The sequence below is a fragment of the Globicephala melas genome, chromosome 20 (genome assembly GCF_963455315.2).
Source record: "Globicephala melas chromosome 20, mGloMel1.2, whole genome shotgun sequence".
NCBI classification, from domain to species: Eukaryota; Metazoa; Chordata; class Mammalia; order Artiodactyla; family Delphinidae; genus Globicephala; species Globicephala melas.
The window spans coordinates 4,922,149-4,949,222 of NC_083333.1; the positions used below are offsets into that span (position 1 = coordinate 4,922,149).

General features: G+C 42.9%; 1 protein-coding gene across 4 annotated transcripts in view; it reads right to left on the bottom strand.

The window, feature by feature from the left end:
• Positions 1 to 27,074, bottom strand: part of FAM222B (family with sequence similarity 222 member B) — a 74,730-nt gene that overhangs the window by 5,135 nt on the left and 42,521 nt on the right. For 3 of the 4 annotated variants that reach the window (XM_030862002.3, XM_060290051.2, XM_030862001.3), the window contains one exon: positions 7,125 to 7,246. Coding sequence is in view for 3 of the 4 variants with exons in the window: in XM_060290051.2 (XP_060146034.1) it covers positions 7,125 to 7,206 (82 nt within the window). In the remaining variant the exon portion in view is untranslated. Of the gene's footprint in view, positions 1 to 7,124; positions 7,247 to 8,571; positions 8,955 to 27,074 lie in introns of those variants that run through there. The other variant, XM_060290052.2, reaches the window with a different exon arrangement.

Genomic DNA, 27,074 nt, shown 5'->3' on the forward strand with positions numbered 1-27,074 from the left:
GATGCTGCTTTTTCAGGGGCAGAGGAGTAAGCTGCCAACATCCCTTCCCCATCCCCAAGTCACAAGTTCACTTTTGTTTACAGCTTACTCTAAGCCTGACTGGGTGAAGATCAAAAGGCTTTATTTATTTCCTTGGGGGGTGGGTGACAATAATGACAGGGCAGCAGGGAGGGAACTGAGGAGAAAGGATTCAGAGAATCTTTAAGTCCTGAGAGCCAAAAATAGTCTGTATTCGGCCCTTGTGAGCTGTCACTTTCCAAAATGAAAGAGGAAAAACCTGCCTTCTTTGGAGACTGCGGAAACACCGCTCAATGGGCCTCATTAATGCTAACAGTCTCTTTGTTCCCATCTCCAGTTGCCTCCCATCAGGGGGCTCCAGCGGATGTCGTGCTTCCATCAAAAAGGAAAAGGAAAAGGAGAACAAGAGCTCTTTAAGGATGCCAGGCTCCTGGCAAGGGGTCTCTGCTCCCTTCTCCCTCTCTCTGGGGAGGGTCTCCCCTGAGTATACACAGAAGGTGCTTAATAAAGGCTTGCTGAGTAAGTACACAGACTGCCCAGAGCTGAAAAAAAAGGGGACTGGCTGGGAGCCTTGGCTCAGCTAGCTGATTCCCTCCCTACTTCCTCCCCTTCTAGGGGGCAGCCAGGGCAGACCAAGGACTGAGCTGGCCAAATGCCTGGCTTGTGGCCTCAGCTGGCTTGGCCCAGAGGAGACCCCATTCAAAGTCATGTCGCTGGGCATCAGCTGGAACAGAAGTAGTCTAGTGAGTGTGCTAGCAGGAAAAGGGCACATCTGCCTGCGCTAGGTGACGTTGCTGGTTGGCTGGCAGCAAGTGCTTAGAAACTGCTGCTCTTGGAAGCAAGGAAAGAAAGCTCAAGTCCAGGAGAGGCAGAGCGATCCGGACCCAGGCTCGACGAGGTAGAACTTAGCAAAAGCGTACGGAAAGGAAAAGGTTTGCTTTCAAGCACGGGCACATGCCTTGAACGCAGTAGGCACTCCCACATATTTAAGGCTCTGCTGTATTTACTGAGTACAGAATAGCTGCTCCATTCATAAACGAAATGTTTGTAAGATGACTGATTTGAAGAAGGACTGATTTAGAAGGATGAATGTGACAGTGACAACTGAAGGCAGGAAGCAGAGGGAGGCAGAGAGGCCTAGAAGTCTCCCACCTACTAGGTAGCACTAGCTGGCAAGGAGGTCAAAGCCTGGAGAACAGAGCTCTGCGGCTTCTTATAAGCCACTGACCCTTAATGGGCTTCAGTCTCGACAAAGTGGGGCCATTTTCTGACCGGTTTTACATTCTCCTGGACAAGAAGACACCAAAAAAGTCTGGGATCACTGAAAGATCTTCCCTAAACTCAAGGCGCCAGAATTCCATTAGAAGCTGCCCTGGTCAGCCACTGTACTCTTGTGTGACTGATCAAAAACATGCGACATTCCTAGCTCAGTGTCTTCCTTACCCAGAGCAAACGTGTATAAGTGCCTGGTAAGTGTACTGTCTGACTGAACAACTGGGACTCGGCTGAATAATGGGAGTCTGAAGCTGCTGGGTTTCAGTTCGGACAGGAAAGGAAGGTCCGCCCCTCCATGTTGGAAGAGCTTTCCTCCATGTTGATGGGCTTCTCTCTCTGAAAGTCAGGGAAGAGAGACTGGTACAGCGGCTTGTTGAATAATAGAGCTCCTTTGCTCCAAGTCAATATCAACTCTAAGGCTGTTTTTTTCTAGCAGAGGCAGAGGTATTGATGGCTTGGCCTCAGTCAGAAGTATGGAGTGGGACACTACACCGATTAGTTCTCTCTGTCCTGCCTCCACTGATGTTGACAGTGGTGATGAGGTGAGGTGAGGGGTGGGAAGGGTGGACACAGGCTACAGTATGTTAAGGAAGAATCTCAAGGATGAGAGGAGCATATTGGACAAGAAAGAGGCCACATTCGGGGAATCCAACACCACCCACGTCATGTACCAGATTTCAGCCCAACCCTTAAAAAATAGCCAAGTTTTCCTCAGTACTTTATCTCAGTCCCCACAGAGGCACCCTGAAGCCTTTCTTTCTTCTGCATCATCTTCCTCTAAATGCACAGCCAACACGGATACTACAGCTCTGTAAACAACTTATTTAAATAGCTGGTACCAATGGTGTCATTAATCGAGGCATAAGGCGGTGTAGAGAACAGAGACTCTGTGGTTAGAGAAAAAGAGATCCAGATTCAAGCACTGGCTTTATTATCTGACTACTCAGTTTCTCTCTCAGTCATTCCTCATTTATAAACAGGGATGATACCTGCTGTCCTACCTCACAGAATTACTAAGATCAAGAGATCCAATGAATGGGAAATGCTCTGTGAACAGGAACTATGACTGTCGATAGTTACTACTCAAGGACAGCAGGTTTGGCTGAGTCTGCCCACAGACGGGACAAAGTAACCTGACCATGGAAGCCCTAACTGCAGTACCTCCTGGACTTGAGTCTGAGCATTACATGTAGTACAGAAAGCACTGTTGTCTATTCTAGGAACTGGGGGGATCTCCCTGAATCCAGGCTTCCCTGCAAGGACCTCCCTGTTTATCCTTCTGTTTTAAAGATCAAAAGACATGGGTGGCTTATGCAGCAGGAACCTCTAACCTGTGGAGAGACACAGGCAGTGTGTGTCAAATACAGGCTTTGGAGTCTGACCCAAGTGTGAGTTCTAGCCCAGTCACTGAATAGTAACAAGACATTGACAAACACTCTCATCCTGAAAAGAAAGATAAGAGAGTCCCCCATATGGAATTACTGAGGAATCAATGAGAACATGCATACAAATATTCAAGACAGTGCCTGGCATATGGTAAGCGCTCAACAAACGTTAGCTAATGTTTCTGATATTTCTCTGTAGTTTATCCAGTCACTGGGCCAATTCACCATTTCCAGGTCTTTCCACTAGGGGGCACATAAGCACACAGAGAAGTAGTAAAAAATTAATGTCGATACTTGCCCTAGGCCCCAAAACTCTACAATGAAAGAGGTCACAGTAACTGTCTAAAAGATGATTTGACGACCAGGGATCTTTGGTCATTTCAACCACTCTACCCAGAAATATTTACCAGGCCACCCTATCGATATACCTGTGAGCTGGAAAATTAGGAGCAGAGGCTTGGGGTTAATGAATAAAAAAATGTTCAAAAACACATTTTCTGGGGAATTTGGAGAAGATGGGTCAGAGGAAAATAGACTTTGCAAGTACAAAGTTCCAAAATGGCTGAGGTCTCTCAAAGCAAGTGACATTATGGAATAACAATCGAGAAAAGTTCTAGGAGGGCATCCACCTAACCACAGCTGTGGTCTTCTACCAAGTGCAGGACCCACCCAGAGGCAAGATGTCCTTTAATCCAGCCTGAACTATGGCAAATTATACTTTTAGGTTGGAAAATGCATCACATCCTCCTATACATGTAGAAGAGGAAGGGGAGAAGAGAAAATGTTGGCGTTTCAAGGGAACAATCTTGTGATTCTGTACATAAGGCAGCTCAAGCCTGGGGAATAATTAGCCAGGTGACTGACAGTACTGGGCCAAGAAGCCACATATGCCCTCTCCTGGCCCCAGACCCATCTCCCCTGCCTTGAGCTGACTCTTACAACATAAAGTATACTAAGCTACACACTCTTGCACTGTTGGTGGGAATGTAAATTGATAACAGCCACTATGGAGAACAGTACGGAGGTTCCTTAAAAAACTAAGAATAGAACTACCATAGGACCCAGAAACACCACTACTGGGCATATACCCTGAGAAAGCCATAATTCAAAAAGAGTCATGTACCACAATGTTCACTGCAGCACTATTTACAATAGCCAGGACACGGAAGCAACCTAAATGTCCATCAACAGGTGAATGGATAATGAAGACGTGGCACATATATACAATGGAATATTACTCAGCCATAAAAAGAAACAAAATTGAGTTATTTGTAGTGAGGTGGATGGACCTAGAGTCTGCAATACAGAGGTAAGTCAGAAAGAGAAAAACAAGTACCGTATGCTAACACATATATATGGAATCTTAAAAAAAAAAAAAAAAGGTTCTGATGAACCTAGGGGCAGGACAGGAATAAAGATGCAGACATAGAGAATGGACTTGAGGACATGGGGAGACGCAAGTGTAAGCTGAGACAAAGAGAGTGGCATGTACGTATATACACTACCAAACGTAAAATAGCTAGCTAGTGGGAAGCAGCTGCATCGCACAGGGAGATCAGCTCGGTGCTTTGTGACCACCTAGAGGGGTGGGATAAGGAGGGTGGGAGGGAGACGCAAGAGGGAGGGGATATGGGGATATATGTATACATATAGCTGATTCACTTTGTTATAAAGCAGAAACTAACATACCACTGTAAAGCAATTATACCCCAATAAAGATGTTAACAATAAAAAAAAACCAAACATATATTAAGCTATAAATATGAGTACCCCATCCCCTCACCAGATACGGAGTTCTGTGTTTTGAGCACCTTTTAGGACCCTCCCTAGGATGGGGGCAGGGAAAGGCTGAATAGCAGTTACAAAACTGGTTTTAAGGTCTCTACAGCTGATAGGCCTGGGCTCTGAGCAGCTCCTTGGCTGCTGGTTTCCAAAGGAGACAGTTTATACTCCATCTCACCTTAATGGTAAATGCTTAATGCGAAGAGCTAAGTCACAAGACAGGATTTTCTTCTTTTTTAAAGTTTTGGCTGCACTGTGTGGCCTGCAGGATCTTAGTTCCCCAACCAGGGATTGAACCCACGCCCCCTGCAGTTGGAAGCACAGACGGCCAGGAAAGTCCCAGGATTTTTTTTTCTTACACATTTTGGGAGAGGAAAGAAGAAAGTAAGTGGGCTTAAAAACACCACTGGGTTTTCTCCTCTGCAAAAGTTTAGGTGTAGTTAAGGAGAGCAACAAGAGAGTCAGAGGGATTCAAATACACTGTCCCCTAAACGGACAGGTAAGCCTGAAACCAGGGAAAAAGGATACCTCAATTCTTTTTTTTTTTTTTTGCAGTACGCAGGCCTCTCACTGTTGCGGCCTCTCCCGTTGCGGAGCACAGGCTCCGGACGTGCAGGCTCAGTGGCCATGGTTCACGGGCCCAGCCACTCCGCAGCATGTGGGATCTTCCCGGACCGGGGCACGAACCCGTGTCCCCTGCATCGGCAGGCGGACCCTCAACCACTGCACCACCAGGGAAGCCCCATACCTCAATTCTTGAATAGAGATTTGGGACAGTGGTTGGCAGAGGCTACTTGGGGACTGCTTTGGGGAGAAGGGCGTGAAGGTTCCAAGTCAGCAACTAAGATAAAGCTGCCAACTTGCCTTTCTTCCCAAGCAGTTCAGCCCCTGACAGGACATCTCTGGGCGAAGCCGTCAGAGTGCGCTAAGGAACCTAGAAGACAGACAGCGAGCTGCTCTTTGTTATCTTACTGCATGCTTCCGAGCACACTCCCTCCCCAGTTGTGTGCCTGGAAGTCTGGAACCAGTCACAATGCAGCGAGCATGCAGATTTGGGTGGCCAAGGAGCCCAGACAACTTTCTCACCCAATTATCCTTTAGTAAGAGAAAAGCTGGGGAGGAGCTGGGACAGCAGGGCCGGCCTATTGTGTCAAGCAGTTGCAGAAGGAAGACTGTCACCTTCAGCTTTGTCATGACGCAAGTTGGATTCACTGGCCAAATTCTAGAACTAGCCAGGCTCTGAGTCTTACTCTCCCTCAAAGAAAGGAAGTCAAGAGGCCAGACCATTTTTAACTTCTGAAGATGATCTCACAGAGCAGGGGGCGGCAAACTATAGCCTGCAAGCCAAAACCCAGCTGCTGTGCTTTTGTAGAAAGTTTTACTGGAGCATAGCCACACTAATTTGTTTACATACTGTCTACGGTTGCCTGTGCCCTACGACAGCAGAGGTGAGTACGTGTAACAGAGACCATATGGGATGATCCACAAAGCCTAAAATATCTGCTATTTGACTCTTTACAGAAAAAGTTTGCCAACCTCTGTCATAAAGGATTCAGGTAAGGTGCTGAAGCTCCTTTTCTATTAAAGGGTAAGCCTAGATGCCTCATTGATTTTCCCTTTTTACTCTGAAAGGAAAGTCTATTCCAAATTTAGGGCCATTTTCACACTTGAAGATGCCGTACATGGTAATAAGCCAGGAATAGACTCTTTTCCTTGCACATGATGTAGTACAGCGATAGAAGGTAGGAATCTGGGAAAATACAAAGTATAAAGCCCCAATTCCAGCCAATGTAAGACAGGAATCTAACAGTTCTCAAAAACTCCGTCTTATAGCAAGTATATTAACAGGAACACGCCCAGAGAGACTGAGCAAGCTACCTTCCTATCCGTTCTGGAGGCAAAAGCTTCTTTACTTGCTGTGAACTGAGGGCCACAGCTCAGAAGGCAGACAGCAAAGCCAAAGGGAACTGTCTATTTCCATGGCAGAGAGTGCTCAGAGAGCTCAAAACAACAGAACAGTGGATACAGTTTGTCTCAGAGATACAGTAAGTAATCTGGACTGTGAGTTTTCATTCAATTCCTCATGGGGGCTCAAATTGAAACACTTCTTTGATATATATATCCTGTAAAACTCCTTATAGCCTTATTGCTTAACAGATAGCTATCAGCAACAATTAAAATTAAGATGATACACACTGGGGAATTCTAGTATTTAAGAGGATTTCTCAGGACTTCCCCGGTGGTCCAGTGGTTAAGAATCCGCCTTCCAATGCAGGGGACACAGATTTGATCCCTGGTTGGGGGAACTAAGATTCCACATGCCACGAGACAACTAAGCCTGCATACTCTGGAGCCCGTGCACTGCAACTACTGAGCCCGCGCGTCACAACAAAGATCCTGTGTGCTGCAGTGAAGACCTGACCCAGCCAAATAAACAGAATAACTAACTAAATTAATTAATTAAAAAAAAGAGGATCTCTCTGATCAGAGAAGTGTCTCACAATGTTGACAAGTTTTGCGGCTGCTTTCTTGATGTCTGTGCTGAAGAATATCTTGGAGGTACCAAAATTCATGGTCAGTGTACCCCAAATGTGCCTCTGGTATAGCTCAAATGTAGGGAAAAAATAAACGATCACATCCTTCACTGGGATCCAGATTACTTACATTTCTGAAGTCCAGTGTTCATCTGCGTGTGAGAAAGAAGCTGAAAGGACAGGTCACCTGGCCCTGGTAGACAGGCTAGCATGGCAGACCAGCATCAACACAACGTGAGGCAGTCACTCACACTGTAATGACAAAAAAACAAGGTCATGGAACACAAGGCAACTCACTCAAGGAAGATACCAGGGACATCGGATATGAGCAACAGTGGTCCAGGTTTAGACAGATAAACAATTTAATTAGTAGCATGTTGGCTGAAAATATATCTATGTCTTTATCTGTAGCACAATTTGCTCTCAACTATTACTACGGCTCAAATATTTCAGTCAGCGCAGATGCTTGGGTGGGGAAAATAAAAACTAGAAAATACCTATCCACACAAACAGCTGAAGGTCTTTATGTTCACAAGCTATAGATGCATTCGCTTGGCATTTGCATTTCCTGTAGACTGCTCTCTGTACTGCTTTTGGATAAGCCCATGTGGCTGCCAGATAAACGGCATGCTGGCTTTCATCTGGGCCCCAGCTGAGGCAGGAGCACAAAGGCTAGGGCACAGTCTAACTGAGGTGAAGGAAAAGATGATTTCTCCCTGAAAACAGAACAATGTTCCTGAAGAGAGCTCGCCCTCATAGGGCCCAGCTCCGTCTATTCTCAGCCTTGGCTGGCGGCTGGGGCAGTCAGACATTTCCAGAGACAGTACAGTATATGAGTTGCAAAGGCTCCCAAAGTCCAACTTATGACCCCAGTAATCTGAACTTACTTTGTTTTGGGGGTTTTTTTTTTTTTGGCCACGCCCCATGGCTTGCCGGATCTTAGTTCCCAGACCAGGGAGTGAACCTGGGCCCTCAGCAGTGAGAGGGCGGAGTCCTAACTACTGGACGGCCAGGGAATTTCACCTGAACTTACTTTTAAAAAGAGGAAGGAACAAAGCATCCTAAGAGACAAATTAACTACTATTAAAACAAACTGTTTGTATGTTTCTAGGGATTCACCTTGTTATTGCCTTTCACACAATTAGACCTCCAGAACCCAAAAAAAAGAAAAAAATTGCTTTGCTCCCAGGGTAAATCAAGGAGGTGGTAGGCTGCCAGCAGCCCTCTTTGGGCAGGCAGTCCTGACATTGTATCAAGATGGCGTGGTTTCATCAGTGAAGTCTTCCAACAAGACTTACACAGCCAAAGCAAGCAGACACTGATGTAGCCTTCTGTAGGGAAGGAAGCCTTGTCAACAATGCAAGCTCCCTGTGTACCAAGGACCAAGCTTTTTCCCAAACAACTAGAATGTACTAAAACACATTAAATTCCTTTCCCATAATGCAAACCCCAGAAATCAAGGTAGCATATTAAGGCTTTAGATCACAACAAAAGAGGAATGGGGGAAAGCTCAAATGTTAAAGACCACAAAACCTCTTTCTTTCCCTTAGAGGGCCCTCTCAAGTATGTGAAACTACCTTGTCACGATGAGTATCAGAGAGCTCCAGCTGGAAAGGCCAGGTAGCTGAAAAGATACTTTGTAAAAGAGGCTACTCAAACTGTGTCTAAGATAGCAAGTGCAGAAAGAACTGAAGAGTGAATGCCTCAATGAGAATGGAGCTGCCCCAGAGTTCTGGCATGGATTCAGTCTTTTCAGGTCTCTGGTGGGTGGGATGACAGTATGAACACACTGTGCCAACTGCAGTGCCTCAAGAAATAAAAAGTCTTCTGTTAGGGTCAAATGACTGAGGTACTGCTCACAACCCTTCCCTTGTGAATGCTGATCTCTATTTAATAAGCTCTCCCATATGGTCCTAATATAGCTGAGGGCAAACTCTAAGGAAAGGAAGAGAATTAACAAATACTGGAGCCTAATATTGTGAAATGGACTGTGTGAGGGGCTTTAGTGATTTTTTCCTATTTATTTATTTAGGTATGTATGTATGTATGTCTGCCTGCACTGGGTCTTCGTTGCGGCTAGCAGGGGCTACTCTTCGTTGCAGTGTGCGGGCTTCTCATTGCAGTGGCTTCTCTTGTTGTGGAGCACGGGCCCCAGGAGTGTGGGCTTCAGTGGTTGTGGCTTGAGGGCTCCAGAGCGCAGGCTCAGTAGTTGTGGCGTACAGGCTTAGTTGCTCCGCGGCATGTGGAATCTTCCTGGACCAGGGCTCGAACCCATGTCCCCTTTGTTGGCAGGCAGATTCTTAACTACTGCGCCACCAGGGAAGTCCTAGTGATGTTTTCTTAATTAGGTCTCCCAACCTTTCTTGGAAGTAGGCAATAAGTTCACTTGTCATCTCATCATCTCTAGCCTGGATTACTACAATAGCCTTCCAAATGGTCTCTCTGTTCCACCCTTGCCCCATCACCCAATCTATTCTCCACATAGCAGCCAAAGTAATTTATTTTTTTAAATTGGAAATCATATCAGCTCAAAAATCTCCAATGACTTGCCATCTCACTTAGAATAAAATACAAAATCCTAACGTGGCCCACAAGGCCTTCCATGATCTGTTACATGATCACTACCTCTCTGACCTCATCCTCTAACCTCCCCTGCCCCCCTTGCTGATTCTACGAGCCAAGCACACCCCCACCTCCAGGCTTTGTAATTCACCTGGAAAGCTGAGATACTGTGACGATGGAGGTACAAAAAACACATTCATTCAGCTCTCTTGCAGATACACTCTCTCCCTGTACTTTCTGGAAGGAACCAATCTATGAATGATCACTGTAATCTCTGATATACCTAGTAGATCTTGATGCCTTGCAACCAAGAAGAGACGAGTGGAGGCTGTGGATCCTAAGAGCTGACTATAACATACTGCCCTTCAAGCCACAACTCTGGATTTCAAGAGGCAGAACAAGAGAGAATTAAGTCAGCTAAACTGTGGCAAAAGGCATTAATAGATTTACTGACAGCAAACAAAGGAACAAAAATAAGAGGTGAATTCTGTAAAGACTCCAGAAAGTCAGTTTTTAGTTTGCGCAGGAAGAAGTAAATGAATAAGAAAGACACCAGATCTTGGGACCCTCTATGATTATGTTCCCAACCAGAATCACCCAGCAAGTCTAGACTATTCTTGAGCTCTCACTGGCATTAACTGGGCTGCTAAGAGTACAGCCCTTAGTTTGTGAACCTTTCTTTAAGAGTTCTGCCATCCTTAATCTTCAAGCCCCCTGAGCAGTTTTACTGAAGTCAAGAATCAGATTCTGCCAGGGCAGGGAAGGCAGAGAATGTGGCAAGGTCACAAAGGGTATGATGAAACAGGAAGGAAGCAACTTCCTTCCACAGCCCATTCTAGAAAGCAGGGATGCATAGTATAAAGCACTCCTCTGGAGGCTCGACAGCTGAGCACAAGCCTTTTATTTAAAAACTTCAAACCACCCACACATTTTGATTACCATCTGGCTTTTTCTTAAACGTTAAATTCCAATACAATTTACAGCTGATATTTCCAGAAGCACAATTAGACCCAGAAATCAACATGAGCTCTACCTTCTCTGAAAGGGCCTCAAAATTCAAGTCCAGACTACTGAACAGAATCAACTAGTAACCTGGTGCTCAGACCAAATAAGCTGCAGATGCCACAGAGAAAGGAAAAAGATCTCCTTGGCAGAGCCTCTCTGGGTGCTCTCAGACAGCTTTCCCACCACCAGCTGGTCTGCTGCCTAAGCAGGGGGACGATGGTATTACCATGAGCACAGAACTAAGGTGTCCAGACTCTCCTGGGGCATTTGCACAAGTGCTAGCTTCTCCCAGACTACCTCTAATTAAGGAACAAAAAAAACCCTGTCCCCACTGAGAAAATTCAAAAGGACTTTCACCCATGCCCCCCACCTCCCCCGCCCCACCGAGACTGACAGAGGTTTTATTAAGAGTTATGTTGTTACACTCTCTGCTTTCCTGGGTGGCATCTGATAAAGGACCATCTCTGCCTTAGGACAGGTTTGCCAGTAGGAAAACCTCCGCTGTCTGTACTGTTTGTCCCTGTTTATGCTTACGGTCACTGAAGGGTAGAAAAGGAGGAAAAGGAAGACTCCTCTTCATATTTTTTTTTTTTAGTGAGAAAAGGAAGGGAGAGAAAATAAAATGCTAGCAAAGGCGTTTTTACTTGGGGGCTGGGGGTGAAGCGATCTAGAGTAATCACCTCCCAGCACAGTCTCCCACTCACACCCTAGTGCCTTCCAGTACCCTTCTTTGCCAAGTCTCTCTCCTGCTTTCCTTTTCCTTCCCTTCAACCCCACCTTCAAAATGAACCCCCCCCACCGCCGCCGCAAAAAAAGGTTGACTAGCCCAATTTCTGATTCATGCTGTGGTTCAAAATTTTAAACCTGCCATTTATGGACTTTAATTAAAAAATGAAATTGAGAGCAGTGCCATCTCTGAAATACCAAGTAAAAAAGAGAAAATGTTATGCCCCATGTTATTTGACTCCACTTTATAAAATATACCCAACAGTGAAAATCCTAAGCACATGCATCTTAAGAGAATATGATTAACACTGAGAAGCTCCATTAATTAAAAGAGTCATCACTATCTCTGATTAATAAGCCTTCTCATCCATGAGGTAAAAGGCTTATCTAAAAAGACTACTTTTCAATAGTGGGGGTAGAAGTTTTACCCTACTGTTCCCCATTCTTTTACTCCTGGGGTCCAAGAAATTAGGTTAAAACCTAACGGAAATACTGCTCTGGCGAAAATAAACGGGGTCAAGGATGGCAAAAATTACATGTTTATCAAATCAGACTCTGCAGAATCAGTCATCTTATAGTCTGTGTCAATGAAATAATCTATTCAACCAGTAATTTTTGTCAGTCCAGGTAACTGTGAACTTCCAACTACCTTGTACTTTTCACTATTTACGTGATCTGAATAACATTCAGTCATTGCTCAAAGGCATCTTTCTTCTCTATCTTTAACTCAATAGGGGACTTAAAGTCACTTGTAATTGTAACCTCACAACTCTGGGCTGGGAGAAAGAGCAGGAGAGAAAGATGGATGTTCACTCTGGACTAACTTTGTTGAAAGCCCAGAACTATCCCTGCTGCAAACCATCTCCACATAGCTGAACACAGAGGCTCAAGGGGTTTGGAAACATTATTTCTTTTTTTAAAAATTTCTTTTTTTAAAAATATTTATTTATGGCTGCGTTGGGTCTTCATTGCTGCGCGTGGGCTTTTCTCTAGTTGTGGTGAGCGGGGGCTACTCTTCGTTGTGGTGTGCGGGCTTCTCATTGCAGTGGCTTCTCTTGTTGCGGAGCACGGGCTCTAGGTGCATGGGCTTCAGTAGTTGTAGTTCGTGGGCTCTAGAGTGCAGGCTCAGTAGTTGCGGCACACGGGCTTAGTTGCTCTGCAGCATGTGGGAACTTCCTGGACCAGGGCTTGAACCCGTGTCCCCTGAATTGGCAGGCGGATTCTCAACCACTGCGCCACCAGGGAAGCCCTGGAAACATTATTTCTAACTACCCTTTAGACCCATCACAACAGGTCCTGTTCCTATGCTGTTTCCCACCCCACCCTGGTCCCTAAAGGTGCTTTCTCTGCCAGTGCTTTCTTTAGCATGAATACTCTTTCCTAGATCCTCTTATTATTTATCTCATCTATGACCCACTGCTTTCTCCTGAATTTGTTATTCAGGTCCTAGGAAAGTATTTGCCCTGGCCATTCTAACCTTTCAACTCGAGTGTGAGCTTCCAAAGACTGTCTTTTATTTATCCTTCCAAGTAACAGGGTCAGGAATGAGATTATTCATGTAACAGATGTTTAATAAATATTATTGGCTCACATTCCAGAAGAATAGCAATACACTTTAATCCCAGGCTCTGGAATTTATCTGAATTTAGGTCCTTGAAACACATGGATAATACAAGTGCCAAAAGGTGTCCGTGCCTGTGTGTGCACAGGTGCCTTTACTCTGAGAGTGAGAGAGCAGAGGAGACAAAAACTGCCTAGGTACTTAAAAAAAAAAAAAAAGGCCCAGGTACTACTTTTGCATTGTATTGAAAAGTATCCTTTGGGACTTCCCTGGTAGTCCAGCGATTAAGACTCCATGCTTCCACTGCAGGGGGCCAAGTTCGATCCCTGGTCTGGGAATTAAGATCCCACATGCTGTGCGGCAAGGCCAAAAAGTAAAAAAAGAAAGAAAAAAAAACAGTATCCTTTGGCTTCTGTACTTTCATCCCCATTAGGTAGAAATCAGTGTTCCTAAAACTGTGAAATGCAGGCTGTGTTCATTGCAAGCCACTAAATCAGAATTTGCAGTTTTTCATTATCGTATGTAATAGCCTTCAGTTTCCTATCAGGGCTGTATCACTATAACTTAAGCTGAACAATTTTAGAAAGGTAGACTGACCTTTGTATTTAACCACATTCATAATCACAAGCAGAGCTCTCAAGCTGGGTAGAATTTTACTCATAAGTACCTGGGACTGTGCCCAGCAAGACAATGAGAATAACAACGAGAAGAAACCGCTTGCTTGAGATAATACACAAATATTGGATTTTTACCTTTTACAATTTCCTGTAGAAACTTGTATCAAATCAGAAAGTTTCTGATTATTACTCAGATTAAATATAATTTAACAAATAACCTATAATTATGTGGCAGTTTTTAATCTTCAAAGCCCACATCACACATGAGTCCATGAAAAGCTGCCAGAGAAGCACAGATCTCACATCCAGATGGGGAAACTGAGGCATCAGAGCTAAATCATTAAAAAAAAAAAAAGTAAATCTGTAGGAAAGATATCAAAGTTGGGTGCAATTTTAAGACTCAGGGTGTCTAAAAAGTCCTTTAATAGGCCTTGACTGAGCCCAAAACAAGTCAGATCATAGACAGGTATTCATTCCGGTTAAAATGAAAAAGGCAGTTCCTCAGTATAGCTTCTGTAATTTTATAGATCAAAGACAACATGGAAAAAGAATGTGAAGAATTTAGCAGGCTGTTAAAAAACTTTGGCAAGAATGTGTTTAAAGAACATCTAAATGAGCTGCTTACTCACGCCCTTTCTCCTCCCCTCACCTGCACGGAGGCCGCATTCTCTAGTGACTTCCTTGCCTCAGAATCACCTCGCCAGAGTAGGCCCCCTAACTCAGTCTAGAGTCTGGCTTTCAAGTTTGAAGGGTGACAGAAATTTAAGAGACTTAAGGTCATTTAGAAAGCCTGCTTCATTTTTTTAAAAATGTGTTTTATTGAAGTTGATTTACAAGGTTGTGTTAATTTCTGCTGTACAGCAAAATGATTCAGTTATACATATATATATACATTCTCTTTCATATTCTTTTCAGTAGAACCTTGTTGTGTATCCAGTCTATATTTAATAATAGTTTGCATCTGCTAATCCCAAACTCCCAGTCCATCCCTCCCGCACACACCCCCCCCCTTGGCAACCACAAGTCTGTTCTCTACGTCTGTGAATCTGTTTGTTTCATAGGTAAGTTCATTTGTGTCATATTTTAGATTCCACATATAAGTGATATCGTATGGTATTTGTCTTTCTTTTCTTTTTTTTTTTGGCCGAGCTGCATGGCTTGCAGGATCTCAATTCCCCAACTAGGGATCAAACCCAGGCCACGGCAGTGAAAGCCCAGAATCCTAACCACTAGGCCACCAGGGAACTCCCCTTGTCTTTCTCTTTCTGACTTACTTCACTTAGCATGATAATCTCTAGATTCATCCATGTTGCTGCAAACGGCATTATTTCACTCTTTTTTATAAGCCTGCTCCATTCTGAATACGTAACTACAAGACATTATTATTTATTTTACTAAATAAATTTATTTATTTATTTTAAAATTTTTGGCTGCATCAGGTCTTCGTTGCTGTGCACAGGCTTTCTCTAGTTGTGGTGAGCGAGGGTTTCTCATTGCAGTGCCTTCTCTTGTTTCGGAGCACGGCTCTAGGCGCGCGGGCTTCAGCAGTTGCAGCACGCGGGCTCAGTAGTTGTGGCGCATGGGCTTAGCTGCTCCGCGGCATGTGGGATCTTCCCAGACCAGGGCTCGAAACCATGTCCCCTGCATTGGCAGGCGGATTCTTAACCACTGCACCACCAGAGAAGTCCCTACAAGGTATTATTCTAAAACAAATCTAGATGAGAGTGTTTGGACCTGTGTGTGCTTCTGTTTCCTCACCCCGGTGCCAAGGTGTCTTCCTTATCTGGGTCTAAAGTGCCTAATCCAAAGTTCACTGCTGGGTTTAGAAATTTCAAGAGACATTTATAAACCCATATTTTTGCTATGTAATGAGTAACACTGATTTATACTGCCTAAGAGAGTAGTTTGTCAAAACTGCAGAGAATGGTTTTAATGAAATTTTGAAGAGGTGTTGAAGAGTTATGAATGGAAGCAGTGAAAGGAGACAGGATCCACAGCAACATCTGAATGCATGTGCGTGGACTGAAGACACAACTCCCACCAAAGTCGTTGGAGAAATATAAGCAAGTACTAAACATATAAAGAAATGGTGCAACTATCTAATATTTAAAGAAATGTAAATTAAATAGAATGACATTTTATTTTTTGATTAAAAATTGACAAACATGTTTGGAAAAAAATCTAGAACACACTGAGTCAAGGATACAGTGAAGAGTCACTAAAGTGAGATGTTAAATTGACACATTCTTTCTAGAAATAAATATGAAGTTTTTAAAATATTCATACTCCTGATATGGTAACTACACTTCTAAAGTCTAACTTAAGGAACTAATCAGAAATGTAAACAAAGGGCTTCCCTGGTGGTGCAGTGGTTAAGAATCCGCCTGCCAATGCACAGGACACGGGTTCGAGCCCTGACCCGGGAAGGTCCCACATGCCGCGGAGCAACTAAGCCCCATGCGCCACAACTACTGAGCCTGTGCTCTAGAGCCCTCGAGCCACAACTACTGAAGCCCGTGTGCCTAGAGCCCATGCTCTGCAACAAGAGAAGCCACCGCAATGAGAAGCCTGCGCACCGCAACGAAGAGTAGCGCCCGCTCACCACAACTAGAGAAAGCCCATGTGCAGCAACGAAGACCCAACACAGCCAAAAATAAATAAATAAAAAAATTTATTTAAAAAAAAAAAGAAATGTAAACAAAGATTTCCATACAACTCTCTTCACTGTAGTATGGTTCATAATTGTGCAAAAACTCCAACAATCTAAATGTCCAAAAGTAAGGAAATCGTTATATAAATTATGGGCTATTCATCTATTAAAATTAGTATGAGCCTCCCAAATTAAAAAATATATATTGTTAAAAAATATCTAAGGACAAAAAAATGCTTATAAGATAAATGCTGGGTTAAAAAAGTATGTGTGTGTGTGTGTATATATATATATGTATATGGTGTAATAATAATTTTGTAAAATTTATTATATATACATAAAAATTATGAAGTCATTTGTATTTCAGCATTAAATGCATTACAGCACTTTGTGGGGATAAATTCTCATTCCTGGACTATCTAGTTCAGGATAACATTCTACTTAGCTTTCATTTCTTGAATATAAAACGAACAGAGCCAAGGAAGTAACTTAGGAAAAAACTGGCTGGCAAGGGCAGTCATTTTCTCATAAGTTTTCAAAAGGAGAAAATTCACATATAGATAAGTGTCAAGTGAAGCTCAAATCACCTGAAGAAATCTGGATTAACAAGAGGCACATCAAAGTGGTTAAGAGACAAGACTGAGTTTGACTCTCAGCTCTGCTGCTTACCAGCTATGTGACCTTGGGAAAGAAACAACTTCATCTGTAAAATGGACCTAGTTCATGGGATTGTTGTAAGAATTAAATGAGTTTAATATACTCAAGTGCTTAGGACACCAGTGCCTGAACGTTATTCAAATGTTGGCTCTTATCACTTTCTTAATCTATCAAAATCCAGGTCACTTTTTATTTTGCCAACACAACTAAACCACCACCTTACATTTTATATAGTTCTTTATACTCTGAAACATGTTTGCATACACTATTTCACTTGAAATTTAAAACAATCTTTTAATCTATATGGAATAAGTATCATTCCCTTTCCATAGATTAGCAGGTTTAGAAAGATTAGGTAACTTGTCTAGTGATATGTAGCTGGGATAGTGGACCTCATATCGAGTCTCTGTCATAACTCCTAGACTTGGGGCTCATTCCATTAGACAAGTATTTTCTAATCTGTAGGCTTGACCAGCCTTAAAAAAAAAAAAATCACAAAGTAACAGTAGGAATGCTTATTGTTTCATGACTCTATTCCAGCTATTTAAATTATGTGTGTATTTATTGGGATGCAGTCTTTATTGTGGGCACAGATGAAGATGTTCGAAAAACACTGCACTATACCATGGCTGCCTCTCAAGTCTTTATTCGGTACCTATCACAGCCCTCTTCTTACACTTATTTATTTATTTTTTTTGCAGTACGCGGGCCTCTCACTGTCGTGGCCCCTCCCGTTGCGGAGCACAGGCTCCGGACGCGCAGGCTCAGCGGCCATGGCTCATGAGCCTAGCCGCTCCCTGGCATGTGGGATCTTCCCGGACCGGGGCACGAACCCGTGTCCCCTGTATCGGCAGGCGGACTCTCAATCATTGCGCCACCAGGGAAGCCCTTCCTACACTATTATATACAACAAAAACATACAATTCTAAGCCATGGTTTTGTTTTTTAAGTGTAATTATCGACTTTCCTATGGATTTGGGGAACTACCTGTCCCACATCAGCACTTCGCTCTGTAACTCTATTATACTATTGTACTCTGTAACTCTTCGGCTAGCCTAACACTTTGGAATCAGCTTTTAGTGAAAATTCCTTTTTTAAAAAAAGGGGCGGGGCAGCAACTATAACCAAGGTAAGACTGCAGTGGGAAAGTGACTACATAAAGGCAAAGAAACGCTTTAGGTTCGAGTGGTTAGACTTTCTTCCCCAGGGGAAAGCTCTATCATTCACACTGAGGAAACTGTATCAGAGAATACTACAGGTAATGATCAAACACAGTTATCTCTTGTTCTCAATCCTCGCACAGAAAACTCTTCCTTTCCTATTCTCATGCTCTTTCCTGAATGTGAGAAGTAAACCTTGCCTAACTGTGAACGTACTCTCAACTCATACCTTTTCTAAGTCTGTTTCCACTTTGGACATGCATACTATGATGGAAGCTGGGCATCATACAGCCCACCAAGGTCTCTGGCAGGAAGCATCCCTCTGCTCTTTAAGATGTTCTAAATTTGGGGGCGGTGAAAAGGAGCTCACACTTTTCCATGGCTATGCATCTAGTATATCCACCATATATTCATTTGGTCTGTTACCTTCTTAGAACTAGTTCTCTGTACACAATACCTTGAGCTTATGTGCCTTAGATTTCTAGTGTAGAGTTTCAGTAAGGCTAGTAAATTCAGCGCAGGTAGGGAATGAAGTTATGCTTACAGTAAACACATCACCCTTCACTGTATTAGATTATTAGGGTTGGTTTGGCAATAGGCAGATTTTAAGGTAATAGGGCAAGGCATGACTGATACACTAATACGTTCTGTTCATTTAGGCCCTTCCTTCTGCCCCAGCCTGAGTAGAGGACCATGAGGAATTCTGATGTATAACAACTTTGGGGGAGGGTTTCTATAGCCTTAGTGAAAATCAAAAGATCTTGCCTTGCCATTTCACTAAGACTCACTATCACTGGAAGCTTTATGGCTCACACTCCACATATCCAAGGAATTACCAGGCTTCTGAAGCCTACGGTGTTTCTGAAAGCAGGAGAGGCTGCTAAACCTTAAAAGGACCCAGGAACTGAAAGCTTACTGAGGAAGAGGAGCAACACCTCCTCCCACACCCTGCAAACTACCACAACTGGATAATGAAATTCAGAATACTGGCTGTATCCACAGCAAGAAGAGAGAACAGAGAGACAGTCCCTGTCCCTGCTGGAAGAATACTTTGATAGCTAGAGTAAACACCCACAGAAATAAGATTCTGAACTTAGCTTTAGGAGGCTTCCTCATTTCAGGAACTGCCTTAGGAAACAAAACAAAAACTAACAAAGTAGTTTTAAATTTTTCAAGGACTCAAAGTACTACAGCTCACTCACACATCAACCCATCAGCAGACTGGCCCTGAGAAATTCCATAATCATTCATCATTGTTATATGTCAGTGTGTGACCGGTTCTAACTGGTCAAACATGTGTCTTATACGAAATATTAAGTGCCACCCAAACAAAGCAATTTAACTCAAGATTACTTTAGCACTGAGTGAATCAGGAAAAAGTATATAAATACACGTTTTATCTTACAGATGTCTAAATGAGCTGTCTTCCTTTACCTCAAAGATACCTCAAAGAAATGGCTAACACTACACAAATTAACATTTTATAGACAGTGGCAGAAAACAAGTTCACAGCTCTTCTATTCCTGGTACATGCCTCCTTTACTCAGTGTACCCATTCACTGTCCTAATTTCAACTCCGTCAACTTCTCGCTCTGGGGTCTCCCTCACCAACTAAGTGTCCTCACCAACTTTCACCCAGTTCCCTCTGTTTCAACTGGATTAGAAAGAGAAGGTACCCAAACAGAGCACAGAGTGAGGAGCGTATCCACAAAGTTGAGGGTGGGGAGCCCTGATGTGGGGAGTCAGAACCCAAGTGGCGTGAGAACATCCCCAGAGGGGATGGACGCAGCGACTACTTCCCATTCAATAACAATGAGCCCCAATAGGGTCTGCTCAGATCTTGGCTTCTAAATACTAAATCCTCCGTAACAGGAACAAAGGCGCCTTGGAGAAATGGCTGAGGCAGAGAAAGTACTAGATGAGGCTGGTACATACTACTGTGTAGGAAAGGAAGTGCTCAAAGAATAATGGTGACATGTCAAAGAACACAGAAGCTACAGGATGCTCAGCTGGTGAGGGAAACTCCAGAAAGATAAGTTTACACAGTAGAAATTAGAGGGAACAGAGAATGGATACACTGAGTGAAGGAGGCATATACTAGGAATAGAATAATTACAAATTTTTTTTTCTACCACTGTTCAAAAGATGTTAGTTTGGGTTAGTGTCAGCCAAACCTTTGAAATAGAAGGACAGCAAATCACTTAGGCATCTTTAAGGTTAAACATATAGTTATGTATTTTTTTTCCTGATTTACTGGCAAAATCTGGGATAATTTGAACATCAAAGTAAATAAAGATAACAGACTAAATTTAATAAAATGTAATAAGTTGAATAAAATAGGAAATCATGAGTCCATACTAATGTAAATAAACTAGTAAACTGAAAGGCTTAAGAGGAAAAGGATATTTGCATGGTTTCAAATTGTCTCCTCCCAAAATACTTAGTAATTACAAAGGGAAAAGAGTAACTTTACACTGGAAATGCCTAGCAGGCACCACCTTAACCAAGTGATCAAACATTCCCAGTTACGGAACAAATAAAAATTCTGCACTTCTTGAAATTATGCAGTGAAGAACACAGCATCACTCCTGTGATATTCCTGTTAAAGACATATAACCTAAGTTAAACACGAGGAACCATTAGACAATCCTAAATTGAGGACTTTCTACGAAATAATTGTCACTAGTGTCAAGGTCGTGAACATCAAAGAAGGCCTAAAAAACTGTTCCAAATTAAAGGAGACCAAGAAGACATAAGAAATAAATGCAAGGTATGATCCTCAACTGGACCCTTTTTGTAATAAAGAACATTACTGGTACAGCTAGCAACATCTGAGGGGGGGTCTGAGAATTATTTGATGGCAATGTGTCATTGTTAACTTCCTGATTTTGATGGCTGAATTGTGATAATGTTGGAGAATGTTCTTGTTTGTAGAAGATAAACACCAGAGTATTCAGGGATGATGATGCATCAAGTCAGCAACTTATTTTCAAATGATTTAAGGAAGAAAAATATTCTCTGTACTGTACTTGCAACTTTTCTATAAATTTGAGATTGTTTCCAATTTTTTTTTTTTTTTTTGGCTGCGCTGGGTCTTCATTGCTGCGTGTGGCCTTTCTCTAGCTGTGGCGAGTGGGGGCTACTCTTCGTTGTGGTGTGCGGGCTTCTCATTGCGGCGGCTTCTCTTGCTGTGGAGCACGGGCTCTAGGCGTGCGGACTTCAGTAGTTGTGGCACACGGGCTCAGTAGTTGTGGCTCGCAGTCTCTAGAGCACAGGCTCAGTAGTTTCGGCACACGGGCTTATTAGTTGCTCCGCGGCATGTGGGATCTTCCCGGACCAGAGATCAAACCGGTGTCCCCTGCATTGGCAGGCGGATTCAAACCACTGCACCACCAGGGAAGTCCCTGTTTCCAAATTTTTTACTAAAATTGTTAAAACAAACAAACAAGATAGCAGTGTTGAAATCTGAAGGGGGGGTGTGGAGATCATAAAGAAAAGTTGAAAAGAGTGGTCTGTTAGAAACGATTCTCATTTTATCTCAACGCAGGTGACATCTTTGAATTGGTGAGTGCCGACACTGGGGTTCCTGCCTTCTGGAATAGGTTTCCTGTATCTTTCTGCCTCATCAACTTCTAATTTCTTTTCAACACTGATCTGAATAACATTTTCTCCTGTGCCTGCACTTCAAATTCTCTCCCAACCTCCACTCTGTTCTGGCAATGCTTCCACTAAGTGGCATTCATGCAACTCTCTTACCCTAAAGATGGAAAATTTCACCTTTAGAAAGGTTCCAAAAGCAATGTCTTATCCTGAAGGAGGCACTATTAATGAACCTCCTTTCTTTAGGCCTGACATTCACTAACATCTCCATCAAGTTCATGTTTTAGTGAGAGTTTTTCAAGGCCTTTCCTTCTAAATACATATAACCTACGCTCCAAGGGAAAGCCTTGTTATATCTTCTGGACTGTAACAGGGTTTTGACACTCTTTCCTCCCACTATACAAAAAGTTTCAAATGACATCATAAGCTTTATCTCCAGACTTCCTGAAATGTAGCAACTATAACTAGCTTCTCTACTTTCACACCAGCAGCAGCTGGCAGGCAGAGTCTTGGTTATTCTACAGCAGAAAGGTTTTCAGTAACAATCAATGAAGAGCTTTGAAGTAGTACAAAGATGATGTTTATCACTCATCCTTTCCTCTTCTTTCCTATTTAGGGTGATCATGGAAGTTTTGGAAGAGGAACAACTATATTATAGCCTGTCTCCAAGCAGCCACGAACTTTCTCCCCCCTCCCCTCCTTTGGCTGTGCCACGCGGCTTGTAGGATCTTAGGTCCCGGACCAGGGACCAGGGATTGAACCCGGGCCCACGGCAATAAAAGCTCCAAGTCCTAACCACTGGACCGCCAGGGAATTCCCCTTCCCTTACTTTAAACAAACACTAACAAAAGCAGACTCTTAAAATGTGTGGCCATACTTTTTGGCAATTTATCCTCAACAAAATTTTTATGCAGCCACATCCATGAAAATATCTAAGGAGACCGATAGGCCCTTGGGAAGAGAGCCTAGCAACAAAGGACACTAAAGTGAGCAACAACATCCAGAATGAAAGCAGCAGCAGGTCACCTAGAGATCGAGGAACAGCTCTGGCTGGAATTAGCTTCACTCTTTTCGTGTTAAAGAGAGAAAATTTTGCTTACTAAGCCAATTCAGGGTAACCATCAAACAACAACAGAGAAAGGGGAAATAGCAAAGGAACGTCATCATCTTTAGAGAAAGACAAACTATTTCCTTTTGTTTCTTCCCTCTTTCTCTACCTAACAAGGATTGTTTCCAAAGACATTATGCAATTTTTTTAAAAATCACAAACTAAAATTCCTACAGAGCTAAAGAAACGTGTCCTCAGTGTCATACTGACTTTATTTTTTTTAATTTATTATTATTATCTTTTTTTTTTTTTTTTTTTGGCTGTGCTGGGTCTTCATTGCTGCGTGCAGGCTTCTCTAGTTGCGGCGAGCGGGGGCTACTCTTCGTTGCGGTGCTCAGGCTTCACACTGCGGTGGCTGCTCTTGTTGCGGAGCACGGGCTCTAGGTGCGCAGGCTTCAATAGTTACAGCGCACGGGCTCAGTAGTTGTGGTTCATGGATTCTAGAGAGCAGGCTCAGTAGTTGTGGCACACAGGCTTGGTTGCTCCGTGGCATGTGGGATCTTCCTGGACCAGGGATCAAACCCGTGTCGCCTGCATTGGCAGGGGAATTCTTAACCACTGCGCCACCAGGGAAGTCCCCATACTGACTCTAGTGTCCAAAAGTTTTCTTTTGCACTTTTAGTGCAAGCAGAGGACTAAACTGCACCTTGCTAATTACTATAATCTTACAATAAGCACATACTCCTGTGAATGACATTTAGTTCCATCTCAGTCTATTCTCCCATGATAAGCAGCAATGAACTCAAGGGTATGATGTCAGAATATAAAAAGCCATTAAGGCTGCTCCTAACAGATTCTTTTAAAATATGATCCTACACTGCTCTTCAAAAGAAGGACAATATGTTTTAATTCTGAAATGGATTTTTACAATGCTTTGACCTCCTATCTAAAAGAAGTCTGGAAAAAAAAGTAACTGCAGTGGAGTGAGGGAGTGAAACATGTCACTCTGGTTATTAAAATCCATCAAGTTCATACTTCAGCCTTAGGATAACTGCAGCCAAAAAACAGACTCGCAAGTAATTAACACCACTGTCTGCAATAAAAGTTAATTGGACACAACTGAACTAACGCCCTAGTCATCGGGAAGCTGCAACTGGCGAAGAGCCCACTTCTCCTGTTCCTTCAATTTGCAAACAAAACTGCTAATGATAATCTGTGGACAAACAAGAAATTGCTCTCATGGCTTCCCCACTGCAAATCACTCAGCAATTCCAGCTAATGCCCAGGCATGTTGGGCCAAGAGAAAAATCATTAACCAACACTTCCTTGGATAAAGATGAATTTTAACAATAACCAAGCCCATTAAGGCTGAGAGTTGCTGAGAACTGTTAACTTTCCCCGGACACCCTAAGTAAAGCAATGTGGCCTGATCTCCACACCTTAGTACTACACACGAGACGTGCCCTGTGCCACTAGCATGTGGTAGTAAGAAGAGACATTATGCAAGGCTGGGAGCTACTGTTACACAAATAATTTATCTTCTTGTAAGAGAATCCTGGGTAATCTCATTTTTAGACAGGCAAATGGCATTGCAGATCTGCTTCAATAGCAAAGATTAAATCGCTTCTGAATTGACTTTGGAGTTGATAGATTCCTGCTGCCTGACTCATCTGCCTTCAATTCTGGACAAGAACTGTGCCCTTTCCCCTGGAATTAGTATCAGACTCTCTGCTTTTCAATTCTGTCTACAGCCCAAGAGACTGAGACTCCTAAGGGTATTATGGCATCTTAGGTAGCCACTCTTACAAAAGGGGAAAATTGTGGTCATTATATCTACAATGACCTGAAAAGTGGGCAGGAGGCAGTAACCTCCTGAGGTGACAGAAGGTAAAAGAGAAAAACAAGTACAAAGTACTACCTCTGCTTATTTTTTCTTAGGTGGTCTGGGCTCTATCCCAGCAAGGAGATGGCTAGAGAAATTACTAATGCAATCAGAACCATCCCCAAGGAAGCAGCTGGACCAACTGTCCACTTGGTATACTTTTCAATAAAAGTTATTTTGGAAGGTTGCAGTTTACTTCCTCTAGTCATCAAAATACAACATTTTCTGATATGAAATATGGAAAAGCCTAAGAATATCTCATCCAGTATGTAAAAAAGAGAAGGATCTAGAAACTGTAATATGGATAGCAAAGTGAAACAGGAGTTTAACCTGAAAAAGAGGACACTTAGTAGGAACGTCATTCATTCACTGGGCACCTATGACACACTAGGCACTATGGTAGTAGTAGTACTATATATTAGGAATACAGATATGGCAGACAAAATCTTGATGAGGTATGTGATTAATGTGATCATTTCATAATATATACAAATATCAAACCATTATGTTGTACACATGAAACTAATATCATATTGTTTATCAATTAAACCTCAGGAGGGACTTCCCTGGTGGTTCAGTGGCTAAGACTCCACACTCCCAATGCAGGGGGCCCAGGTTTGATCCTTGGTCAGGGAACTAGATCCCACGTGCTGCAACTAAGAGTTCACATGCCGCAACTGAAGATCCTGCATGCTGCAATGAAGACCCAGCAGCACAGCCAAATAAATAATAAATATTCTCAAAATAATAAATAAATAAACCTCAGGAAAGGAAGGACGGAAGGAAGGAAGGAAAACAGAGTTGTTTGAAAACCCAAATAATGAAAAAAATACTTCCAGGAAACAATGAGAAAGATGGGAGAAAACAATATGGGTCATTGAAGGCTGAGTAAGAATTTAGCAGATTGAGACAGGTAGGCCACTCTACACAGAGAAACTAGCATAATGAAAGGCATGCAGTTGTAAAACTAACTGGCTGGCTTGTTTGGGGAACCACAAGTGGTCTGGTATGGAGAGGAGAGTGTCAGGTGTATGGGCTAAACCTGGAGATGAGCCTGATGTGTTAAATTATGAAGAGCCTTATATTTTATACTAGAGGGACAGAATAGCAGATTAAAAATAAATCAGGGGGCTTCCCTGGTGGCGCAGCGGTTGAGAATCTGCCTGCCAATGCAGGGGACACGGGTTTGAGCCCTGGTCTGGGAAGATCCCACATGCCGCGGAGCAACTAGGCCCGTGAGCCACAACTACTGAGCCTGCGCGTCTGGAGCCTGTGCTCTGCAACAAGAGAGGCCGCGACAGTGAGAGGCCCGCGCACCACGATGAAGAGTGGCCCCCGCTTGCCGCAACTAGAGAAAGCCCTCGCACAGAAACGAAGACCCAACACAGCCAAAAATAAATTAATTAATTAAAAAAAAAAAAGTAAAATAATTTTTTTTAAAAAATTTTTAATAAATAAATAAATCAGCAGGGGCTTCCCTGGTGGCACAGTGGTTAAGAATCCGCCTACCAATGCAGGGGACACGGGTTCGAGCCCTGCTCCGGGAAGAGCCCACATGCCATGGAGCAACTAAGCCCGTGCGCCACAACTACTGAAGCCCGCACGCCTAGAGCCTGTGCTCTGCAACAAGAGAAGCCACCATAATGAGAAGCCCGCACACAGCAATGAAGACCCAACGCAGCCCAAAAAAATAAAAAATAAAAATAAATAAATAAATCAGCAGAAAACTAGCCCTGACATCTTATAGACTAATTGTGATGATTAAATGAGATTATATTTATAAAGTGCTTAGTACAGTGCCTATGCTCAATGACGGTAGTTATAACTATTATTAGCTAATGTCAGACTTTATCCTGAAGCCATGGGGAGATAGGAACAGGTTTTAAGGACAGTAACATGATCAGATGTCTATTTTAAATAAATCTGCTGCAAGTGTGAAAGACAAATGGGAGATGGCAGAAGTCATTTAAGTGGCTATAGTGATTTCGAGGTGAGAGATGATGAAGATCTCAAATAAAGGTGTCATAAGAGGGCTGTCATACAAAGGAGGGAGCAGCTTTATCTCTGAGCTCCAGAGATCAAAAATAGGTTAATAAAGTCTGAAGAAAGGCAATTTTCAGTGAACATAAACAATAATTTGAGCTTATTCAACAGTGGCACAGCACTAGAAACACTAAAGCAAAAGCAATGACCCCTTCATTAAGAATGACGGAAAAGAGTTTATTTTCAGTAGCTAAGAATTTGGACTAGATGACCACTAAACCCAATTTCCAGATTCCAAGATTCTAAATCACTTACAGAGGTGGTTTTGTAAAATCATTAACAATTGCTTACATTTGTAGAGAGGTTTACAATTTTCAAAGTGCTTTCACATTGATTCTCTAACTTAATTTTCTCAAATGCCCTGAGATAGTCTGGGCAGGTATCATTAGTGCCATTTTCACAGATAAAGAAATTAGGAAAAGCTAGTAAGTGCCTGGACTTCAACCAGATTTTCAGGCTCCTGGCTCTGTGCTCTTTCCATTCTCACCATTGCCGCCAACATGGTGCCCGCGTTGAAAATCCATTCTGAGAAACCAGCCCTCTTTAGTCACCTGTTCCAGTGTTTATTC